This window comes from Arctopsyche grandis, chromosome 1 (assembly GCF_051622035.1).
Source record: "Arctopsyche grandis isolate Sample6627 chromosome 1, ASM5162203v2, whole genome shotgun sequence".
Lineage (NCBI taxonomy): Eukaryota > Metazoa > Arthropoda > Insecta > Trichoptera > Hydropsychidae > Arctopsyche > Arctopsyche grandis.
In genome coordinates, this window is record NC_135355.1 from 3,087,861 (window position 1) to 3,099,432 (window position 11,572).

At 31.8% G+C, this 11,572-nt stretch overlaps 1 protein-coding gene across 1 annotated transcript; it reads right to left on the minus strand.

The window, feature by feature from the left end:
• Positions 1–6,828: 6,828 nt before the first annotated feature.
• LOC143913079 (E3 ubiquitin-protein ligase siah-1-like) lies at positions 6,829–11,244 on the minus strand. Its single transcript, XM_077432628.1, has 3 exons — positions 11,020–11,244; positions 7,442–7,585; positions 6,829–7,370 (listed from the first exon to the last, which is right to left on the minus strand). The coding sequence occupies exons 1-3, from the start codon at positions 11,141–11,143 to the stop codon at positions 6,829–6,831; spliced, it is 810 nt and encodes a 269-aa protein (XP_077288754.1). The 5' UTR covers positions 11,144–11,244.
• Positions 11,245–11,572: the final 328 nt, after the last annotated feature.

Consider the following 11,572-nt stretch of genomic DNA (forward strand, 5'->3'; position numbering starts at 1 on the left):
TTTTGTCTGTGATTTTTTCGTATTGTAACCTAAGAATTCCAGACCAATGTAAAATGGAGAATTCCGAGTTTCTAGGATAACGATAACCAGGGAATAACGTTTCTGGAGAGTTTCGAAAAAAACGTATAAAAACGTCCGAACAGGCCCGGCATACGGGGACTATCGTATATCCGAATACTCAGCTACCTACTTTTTAAAGGAGGTGCGCACCATGTGAAAAATAAATACTATCGTAGAATAAATATTGTGAACCGACTTTGATCTATCATTTGGGTCCCAGAACATACCCCTGTGCAAAGGTATATTTCTATATCTTATCGATTTTATTATTCACGTACTTCTGTTGTGAATCACCAGTGTAGAAGATGAGGGTTGTTTTCAGGTTTTTTTTTATAATTAATAATAAAGAGTGTTTTTGATATAATTTATAATAAAAAGTTTTTTATTAATAATAATCAATAAATTTTTTATTGTCAATAATAATCAATAGATTTTTTTTATAATCAATACCAATATTATACATTATAAAGCAAAAAAAAATAAAAAGGCAATATCGTGTAATAATTGTAATCAATTTATTTATTATTGTGAAATATAAAGCAAACTTAATTATAAAAATTAAAATATTTGTGATGTAAATGTTTAAGTGATTTGAAATAACATTAATTTTATTTTATCGATTTGCCTTCTGAAATTTGTTTTATATGCTGTAATAATAATAAATTAAATAAACATTTAAAGGCTACTTTTCTAAGTAGCTAATTTAAATCTATGTAGCTACATAATTTTCTTTTTGTGAGATTTTTTTCTAGCGATGGGCTTAGGCAAGGGTCTAATATCAATCAATCCATCAAGGCAGAACACCAATCCAAAATCTGTGTAATATTCAAGTTGAGCGTAAAACCTGGTGTAAATATAGCTTTTAAAAAATTTATGAACCCAACCGTTAATGTTGACATTTTCAACAGAGTAATTGCCCTAAAAATTCATAAAAAATTTCATTAAAAATATTACAAGATAATAGAGTGTACCACAATAAATGTATACTCACACTTTTCAACCAGCAAGCTGAATTAATCGGTGTGAAAAATCTCAACAGCGTTATAAATACTACATCACTACATGGATTGTTTGAACTTTTAACCACTGAAGTTAAATTTCCATTTGGTTTCACAAACACGGGTAAATATAGCATCTGAAAGTTGAATTGGCGATAAATTGTCTTTTACATACATATTTGTAAAATTTAAATATTTTAAATCAGAGACAAATACTCACCTTGACAAATTGAATTTTTTTGGGCACGTATATATTTGCCGTTATTACAAAATCCGTAGCGTTATATTTTTTTATTTCAAATTTAAAATCTATCAGTCCTTCAGTGTCTATAGGGGAACGCAACGATAAACATTTTTCGAGATATTTCACCACAAGTATGAATTGACCCTTGATTGAAACAAAAAAAGCAAAAAGTTAATTATGATTTGTATTTTATTTAAAGCGAGTAAGCTTTTATTTTGCTTTAAAGACTTCCAGGTGAATCACTTTTAAATATTAATCGATTATGTACTAAAAGCACAAGTTGGAATGCAACCTGGTCGCGAATTTATTTATGACGCTGTGAATTTATCCTGTGTACTTCAGAATGTATTTTTAAATAGAAATTGATCTATTATACGATGAAAATAAAATAAAATGCTTTAATGATAGTAAATAAATAACCTTTAATGAAGTAAATATATATGTATATGAGAGATAATGAGAGCATATAATCAAAATTTTATAAATATAGTGTGAAAAAGATAAAGTTATAGGCGTTTAAAAATTTAAATTTGACAAACGAATGGGGGGGGGGCTAAAAGTCACACATAAAAGACTACAGGCTAGTGAAAAAGGGTTAGCCGTCACCGTCTCAAATTTTTGAATTCTTAAAGAGGAAGAAATTGAAATCTCTATCGGCGGCCAAGCCTCGAAAAATGACAAAGTTTCAAAGCGATCGGAAGAATGTAGGAAGTTTGTCAGACCGATTGGCGAAGTGAAACTAATAAAAACCTTGTTAACAAAAAGAATACAAAAAAATGCTTTTTAAAAACTAACCTCTTCTTATAAGACAATATATAAAAAACAAATTAAGAAAATATATAAAAAACCTAATTTAGAAATCACCAATTCTCTTCGTAAACTTTGGTCATGAGTATGGCAAAGTTCCATAGCGAGAGTCAGAACAGTGTGGACAAATGGGACAGTGTGGACGATAAACGTCACCGTGAAGGAAGATGCAGTATTTTCAAACGTGTCTATTACGATAATGTTTCACCATGGTAATGGCGGACGTCATGACCAAACCGAGCAAAATGGCAAAGTTTGAAAACGATTGAATAAGAACAAAAACTTCATCACACGACCAAATCGTTTGCAAGCTAAGAAGAGGTAAGTAATAAAATAAAAAGAGACAAGACCTAATTACACTGAACAACAATAAATCTTTTGTTTTCTTATTGGAGCGAAGAAATCAATCTTTACTAAATTTGACTCACTAAATTCAAATATGAGAATGAACTTTTTTGGTTTTTTCTCGTTTATGAGATATAAACAATTTAAAAAAAAGCACAATCTTTTACAAATTTTCGGCTTTTGCATTCTTTAACTCAAAATTTAATATCGATGTGCCAAAAGTGAGTATTGGAATCAGTAGCCAAATTTCTTTCTATTGATTGTGACTTTTTATGGCTTTAAAATACTTATTATCTAATATATAATTTTGAAAGAGACTTTGTATGTATGTAAGTATGTATATAACTTTGGTTGGGAACTTCGTAAACAATACAAAGTTTCTATGACGACAATTCAATTGGATGAATATTATGTTTCTTTCGATTCAAATAAATTTAATAAAAAAACAAATGAATATTTACTATTAGATTCGCCATGTTTACGCTGTTTGTATTACAAATACTGAGCGAAGCCGGGTGAAACAACTATTTGATTATTAAGTGAATTCTAAGAGTAAGAGAAAAAAAATTTTAGACATCGATATAATATATAGACACATTTTTTACTCAAGGATAATTTAAGAAAAAAATATGTAAGAAAAAACTATATTTTTGACTTTTAAAATTCGCTAGAAATGTATTTATTATTTATTATTATTATTTATTTATGTATTTTAAATTATTATTATTATTTATTTATGTATTTTAAATTATTATTATTATTTATTTATGTATTTTAAATTATTATTATTATTTATTTATATATTTAAAAAGTATTTTTATTATTTATTTATGTACAATTTTCAATTATTATTATTTATTAATTATTATTATTATTATTATTTATCATTTAAATTATTTTTATTTTTTATTTAAATTATTATTATTTATTATTTATTTATGTATTTTAAAGCAAAAACAACTCACATCAATATAAAAAAAAACATCTGACTAAGGATTCCAAAACTCACTTTTAGCACAGCAATACTCTATATTTTGAGTTAAAGACTGCAAAAGTTAAAAATCTGTAAAAATTGCGCAGTTTTTCGCTTATTTATTTATTTATTCTAAACAGACCATTGTGGCATAACAGGAATTGCTAAAGCGCCACAATGTTCAAAAAATATAACACCAAAAAAACCAAAATAACAATTAAACATACAAAAATAAGTATCTCATAAATGAGAAGAAACCAACGAAAACCAATGTCATATTCGAATTTAGTGGGTCAAACTTAAGATAGATTGATTATTTTCCGCTTCGGTTATTTTAAAAAATTTTTTGTTGCTCAGTATTAATATTTAAATAACATTTTTTAAATTTTAATTTCTATATTTTTGATTGTAAGACTTATGAGTATTAAAAATTCTATTAATTCTTGATTTCTTTAAGAAACAATAAAATATTTACAAAACCAAACGGTGGGATATCTTCAGTGGATATTTGTCGCGTGAAATTATCGCCATTGAAGCCTTTCATGGAATAGAACAAAACCAAAAATGAAACCCAAAAAACCACGGGTTTTGACATGACAGTTAATGTATCAGTTGTTCTTCGTTCAATATAACTGCTGACAATGTTTATTTTATCATGATATTTCTCTCAGTCATCGCATTAATTTTCAGCTACATTGAAATTGTAATTAACTTTTTTTTTCATTTTTTATGCATTAAGCCACCATCAAATATAATTATATGTGGATTACTACACGGATATAAAAGCACGCAAAATATCGCATATTCAAATCAATTATGCATAAAATTATATGTATGTATATCATATACAGTATATGTACATATCGGTCTCCGTGACGATCCGGAATGTGAAATTATCGAAAACGCAAATATCGGAAGGCAAAGAACTAAAGTCAAAAGATCTTAAGTCGAAAGATCATAAAAAAGGATGCATGGTAAACGATACATACTTACGTATATACTCACTTAATTTGCGCGAGCAGGATACAACAGGAACAAGAGGAACAGGCTTTTCCTCCCGTATTAATGTGCGCGCGCAGAATACGGGAGGAAAAGCCTGTTCCTCTTGTTCCTGTTGTATCCTGCTCGCGTAAATTAAGTGAGTATGTACCGTTTACCATGCACCCTTTTTTTTTGATCTTTGGACTTAAGATTTTTCGGTTTTCGACCTTTACCTTCCGATATTTGCGTTTTCGGTAATTTCACATTCCGGCCCGTGAGGTAGACCCGTACATACGTATTACAAAATGATTTATTCAATGATTAAAATCATATAATGTAAATTCAAACTTATAAATAAATGAAACATTAAGTAAATCTATGTATGATATGAATTACAAATAATAATGTGCCTATATTTTATTTAGCAAGGCCTGGCCAGCAACACCAAGCCAGAGATTGAACCCATGATGTTGATAGCATTATTAGTTAACCACTAAGCTATGTCGCTGGTTATATGTTTAACTCATTTTAATAAAATAAAAATAAAAATATAATAATATTAGCTCAATAAAATAAAACATTATTTGAAAGCATGTCGGAAATTCATACCAGAAGAATAGAGTAGTGGTTAGCATATAATGCTTTGAACAGAGTGGTCACGGGTTCAAATCCCAATGGTATCTGCTGGCCACGCCTTGGATTTGTGACTCCAGGTCGATCGTTTCTTAACATAGTTTGCCAATCTAACTGATTTTCATTGAAACGGTTCCACAAAATTGGCAACCTTAGCCATTTTCTAGCAAAATCTCGAATTTTTGGCAAAATGCTGCAAATTTACAAATTTATCCATAGATGTCTCTGTGGATATTAATTGATATGTATTTTGTACTTTGTATAAAACTTAAAATATTTGTATCAAGTGTACAATGTTTCTGGCCCGGAAGGGGCATTGGGGTTACCTTCTTATTATAAATTAAAGATATTATTAGGCATTCTTAGTATAAATCTATATATATATAAAATTGAATGTCTGTCTGTGTGTCTCGTATAGGCTCCTAAACCACTGAACCGATTACGATTGAATTTTCAGGATTTGTTGTATGCATGTCCGGGAAGATTATTGTGAAAAAAAATCGCCCATAAACGGGAACGGGAAAAACGGGAATGAGTGTCATTGCAACGGAATAATTTCAAATGTGTTCGCTGCCTGCGTTTTTCCGACAAATGGGAACGGGAACGAGAGCTGGAACGGGAACGGGAACGGGAACGGGAATTGCATGCCTTATTGTGGCATTGCAACGCATGCGGGGTTCAGCTAGTTAAATATAAAATAAAATAAAAATACTAAATATTTGTTTTATTATGTTTATTATTATGTTTATTATGTAAATAAAATTCTTAAAAAAAAAAAAGTTCAAAACGTTGACAAATAACGGATTACACGATCCATGCTCAAAACATTCATTTCTCAATACTATGTATCTTGAAAGACTTCGGAGAGGGAAGTATTTTTGTTTACTTTGTACGTGCTCAAAATACAACGCCTATCGGTGTTTTTCAGGCCCATGGACTTCTTGACAAAACGCCGATCGGCGTTGGTCAGCATTCAAAGGGCTAAGAGTCTAATTTTATATAAAATTTTATTCCGATATTGTATGCCTATGTCACAGTGAAATTATATTTCAAGTAAAAATATTTTTTCACTGACGTTTCAGTGAAATCATAACCAGTTACATTTTCAGGGTTGGTTTTATTCATTTAAGATTAGATTGTTAGGGTTGGTATCATTTAAGGATAAGTTTAGGTTAGGTTAAGTAAGGGTTGGCCCCATTCATATAAGATTGGGTTGTTAGGGTTGAATTTATAGAGTTAAACGTTGTAAATTCATTGTTTGATACATTTTCACTGCTTGAATCGGTGAAAATATATATTCACTAGTGAAAATATATTTTCACTTGAAATATGCTTTCACTGTAACATGTATATATGTTACACTGAATCCGTGAAATTGTCCATTACACGCATTCGGCAAGAGAATTGCCGAATGCGTGAAAAATTCAAGCATGTTGCCCAGTTCACGGATTTGGCAAATTTTTTGGCGAATGCGCGTATTCGGCAAGAATTTGTCTGCTCAAAGCATGGAGTCGGCAAATAGACAGCAGCGCTCCGGTGTTGTTTTTTAGAACTGGACAGCGTGGACAAGTGTCAAAGTGGGCAACGTGCTTGCATTTTTCACGCATTCGGCAATTCTCTTGGCGAATGCTTATAATAGACAATTTCATGGATTCGGTGTAACATATACATACATATGTATATCTGAAACCCGTTGTTCCGAAATTGGAATGACACCACTGATTCTACATAAATATACATATACTGGTTGAGACATAACTGCAGTTGAATCGTTATCGATATTGAATTTATTTTTTACTTTTGTGACTGAATATTGTTTTATTTACTTTAATACTGAAGACAGCTTTATTATCGTGCGTCAGATAATTACCCAAGTCGTCGAGGTTCATAGTTGCACTCGACGCGAAGATATACGTCTTCATATCGTCTCCATTTTTGAAGCACTGGACCTTCGTGAACCCGACATACCTCTCCCTGTCTTCGGCATGGTGAATTTTCAGATCGAAATTGAAATTCCCACATTTTACATCCGGTCCCAAGTACTGGATGGCCCAGTACGCCGTGTTTTCCCTTTTCACGTGGAAAAACCAAAACACCTCCTTGTAAGCTGCGACGAGTCGCACATAATCCGTAATATCTTTGAAGCCATTGCAGATAAACAAGGACTTCTTGGGCATGACTTTCTCCCTGGAGTGTGCATAGAGGCTGTGCGACTTCAGATCGGTTATTCGCCCGGTCCACGTGCAGTATCCTTCGTTCAAAAGACACGTGTGTAAACGGTGACAGCAACGCTCCTCGTGATTTTGCAACTCTGAGTGTGTGAACATGGCTGGAAAATTTTCAATAAAAAAAATGCATAAAAAAAAAAAAAAGTGTTGTAAAGTGTGTCGATGGACTTACAATCGCATCCTCCTTCTAGATTCTTGCATGGGTATTTGACTTTAAATGCTATATTTTCCAAATGTATGTTCCGCACTTTTGATATGACGCTCCTGCATTTGGCACAAGCGTTTTTGTCTCCACATTTTTCGCACATACTGTGGCCTAAAAATCGTAAATCATTCATTTAGTGGTAGTATATGTATATACAGTCGCGGTTTCGGAAACCGGAACACCATAGAAAAATGTGATTTTGCGCTTTAATTTCAATGATCTTAAATAAAATAAATACCCAAAGTCATTAAAATGGTAGATTATATCATAGTGCTTTATTTTAACGACAATCGTTAAGAAAAAAAGCAACAAAAAAAAAGGTAGGGAGAATTTTAGTCCGAGCCGGTTTTTATGACCAAACGCAATCTCCACAGTTGAATGAAATTTTGAATGAAAAAACACAGTTAAGTGTAAACTTTTAATTTTATTAGACACATGGTATTATTTACAAATTATAAAAACTTTATTAATATTTTGTTGCGGCTTTTTTTGCTTTTATACGGCTAGGCATAGAATCTATTAAGTTTCTTAAAATGTCGATGGGGAAGTCTTCATACCATACTTTTTCAATGATCTCTTTTAATGATTGATGGCTAGACACATTTGTTTTACTAATCCTATATTTAATAGCCATCCATTAATTTTCAATTGGGTTTAAATCGGGACTATTCCCAGGTCATGTTAATGTCTTTACACCCAATTCCTGCAAATAAACCCGAACCTAAAAAAAGTAACAAAAATATTTCAGTTTTTTGATCGTAATATTATTAATTACATTCAATATCATTAGATAAAATTAATACTCACTAATTTAGCTCGATGACAAGGGCCAGAGTCATCTTGGAATATGACATCATCAGAATTTGAAAGATGGTTTTCCATTGATGGGATAAAACTTTCTTCTAGAATTTTTATATATTCTATTCCGTTAATGGAACCTTGCAGAAACTGTATTCGACCAATTCCATAATAAGAAAAACATCCCCAAACCATGTGGCTTGGGGGATGCTTCACTGTCTTCAGGGTACACTTTTGGTCGAATCTTTCTCGAACTTTTCTTCGAACATACGGAAAAACATCGGAGCTGAAGAGGTTGAATTTCGACTCATCAGAAAATATCACTTGTTGCCAATCCGATGTCGTCCAATTTTCGTGATATTTCGACCACTCTAATCGGTTTTTCATCATTTTCTTCGTAAGTAATGATTTTTTCGCAGGTTTACGAGCGTACAGTCTAGCTTCTCTGAGTCGTTTTCTTAAGGTTACATCACTAATTTCAATTGAAAATTGATCCGAGATCTCTTTTATTATCTCTACAGCAGTTTTGAACCGTGTCCGTAAAGATAATTGAGTTATCGGGTGATCTTGTCTCTCGGATGTGCATCTTTTCGGTCCTGTCCCCTTCTTACGAGCAAAAGTTCCAGAATCCTTTTTATTTTTCATTATTATTGACACAGTAGATACAGAACGTCCCATTTGTTGAGAAATTGATCACAATAAATGTCCAGAGTCTGCCAAAGCCGCGATTTTTATATTCTCCTCCAATGATAGTTGAGTGTATTTTTGCATGGTATTTTTATTTTCAACGATTTCGATCCGTAAACCTCAACAGCTCACACTAAACTGAACTCAAATCGTAGAAAACAATCGTAAATGACCCGATCGTTAAAAACCACACACCTAAAGGGACAATATTTTTATTTCCCAAAAATCGTAAAATCACAAGTGTTCCGGTTTCCGAAACCGCGACGGTAGGCCTCTATTTAACCAATCAGTACAAAAAACATTTGGTGGGTAAAAATAACACTGCTCGACACGAAAAATGGTTCAGAGACGAGATATGACTTTTCTTATAGATCTATGCCCAGTGAACACGAATCTGGTAATAAAAAATGTTGATTGGATCGAGATTCGGAGATTGTGTGTTTTTTAAATCGCGCGATTTTTCTATATCTTTGTGTTGTTCGGTCTATGTCTCAAAATTTTGTCAATTTCCTGTTCAAAATGAATATTGGAATCTATAGTCGGGTATTTTATTTTTCATTTGTAGTACTTTTCAGCTTTCAAATCTCTCTAAGTAGTCGTCCAGTTCAAGTCAAAAGTCAAAAGTACGTATTTTCACTTGGGATTTTTTCCCACTGTTAATACTATTCTATATTGAGTATTTTCTATTGAAACATGTTTATCCTAATAGTGTTCTGGCCACACTATTTTTTGTTTTCGTTTAAAATGGTTGATTGAAAGTGTGCTGAATTTAAAATCGGAAAAAATTCGAGCTAAAAGCTCGACTAGTATTTACTCGTATTTACACGAATCTGAATTGAATTAATAGGGATAATATATTAAATTGTCTTTACATGAGAATTAAAAAAAATTCCACTTAGAAAAATCATATTTCGATTATTCTTGTGGATTAATAACAAAAATTCTATTGATAGCTAGCTTACCTCGATAAAATAAACGAATTTTTGTTATTAATCGACAAGAATAGTCAAAATATGATTTTTCTCAGTGAAATTTTATTTAATTCTTATATAAAGACACCCGTAATACCCGACTATAGATTACAATATTCATTTTGAACAGAAAATTGACAGATTTTATGACATCGACCGGACAACACCAAGATATAGAAAAATCGCGCGATTTAAATTAAACATTTTGTTCACTGGGGATAGATCTATAATAAAAGTCATATTTCGTCTCGAAACCAAAAAAAAAATCGTCATAAATAAATAAATAAAAAAATAAAACGAAATGATAAGATTTTAAAATAAATGATCAATTATTCAGACGATTAGTTTTACGCATTCTGACCATAGAAGTAGAATGCATAGAATCGCTCTCAGCCTCCAAAAATGTTGATACAAAAACTCTCTCTCTTCGATGGCTCGCTTTTAGACGATACTTTTGTTAGCAATGACCATTCTATGCATTCTACTTCCATGACTCTGACAGATTAAGTAGAGGCAACGTTTGCCATATCGGATCGTTTTCGATAGTGTACTCTCCACCCGCGTGCGTTTCTTTGTTTACGCCGGACTACCCGTTGATAAAATCTGACATTCACTGGTGTTTGGATTGACTTTTTCGCGGAATCGTGTTTGACCCGGCTTTAACAACTTGAACATCGTTCATAAATAAATATTGACCCCCTCTCCGTTTTCAACCCCCTCGATCCTTGCCCCTCGCTCCAGGATCATTTCAGCCACCCGTTGGAATCAACGGGCACAACACTAGTAATTTAAATAATAATAATAAAATTAAATATTCCTTTGCATTTTTGTATTATATGTACGTTTGTTCAATATGTAAATTCACAGTTTTCATTTTAGAAACACTAAATGATCTCACCGTACACTCATACCGAAGATGGGTTAGTGTACAGTGGAGTTGTAGGAGCTCAGAATCAAAGGGCTCCTATTCCAAAACATTATTTTAGTAGTGAGAGTATTTATTATGCTTGTTAATTTTAAAACTTTCAAAGAAACTTATAAAAAGACAAAAACGTCTTATGAAATCAAAGAAAAAAACATTGGTCTTACCGGAAATACATTGACGAATGGGCGCTGCCATGTATTTATTGCAGGAAGTACATTCTAATTCTTTCAAAAGCAGCTTATTATTAATTAAAACTTCCTTATGGGCAAGACCGTTGTTTTTAAACATTGTCACCGTTCTAATTTACATTTAATTCGCATCGATCGATTGTAATCAATCTACACGATGGCAAAAACTGAACTAAGCATATCTACATGAATTGTTAAAGAGTCGATACAATCTTTGGAATCAATAATAAGTGATATGCTTGTTATAAAATTATCAGGTGCTTTCAGATTATCTTTATCTACATATTTGTTACGCGTTTAATTTCAAATATGCAATATAGTAGGCATGCGTATATATATGTATGTATGTAAGTAATCTTAGTAAGGATTAGTGTGACTTCTAATAAAAAAATTCGGGTGTGACCAACCCATGACTTTATCTATGTATTTGAGGAATATAAGAAGGTTACAAAACAAAATTCAATATTGAACTAATAACTATGATAGCGATACAAATTGAGCGCAAATATATGCAAATACTAGCACAAGA

Coding starts and splice junctions, on each gene's coding strand:
- LOC143913079 (XM_077432628.1), bottom strand. CDS start 11,143: ATGTTTAAAAACAACGGTCTTGCCCATAAGGAAGTTTTAATTAATAAT. Junction 7,586..11,019: donor CATTCGTCAATGTATTTCCG/GTAAGACCAATG, acceptor TACGATTTTTAG/GCCACAGTATGTGCGAAAAA. Junction 7,371..7,441: donor TCTAGAAGGAGGATGCGATT/GTAAGTCCATCG, acceptor AAAATTTTCCAG/CCATGTTCACACACTCAGAG.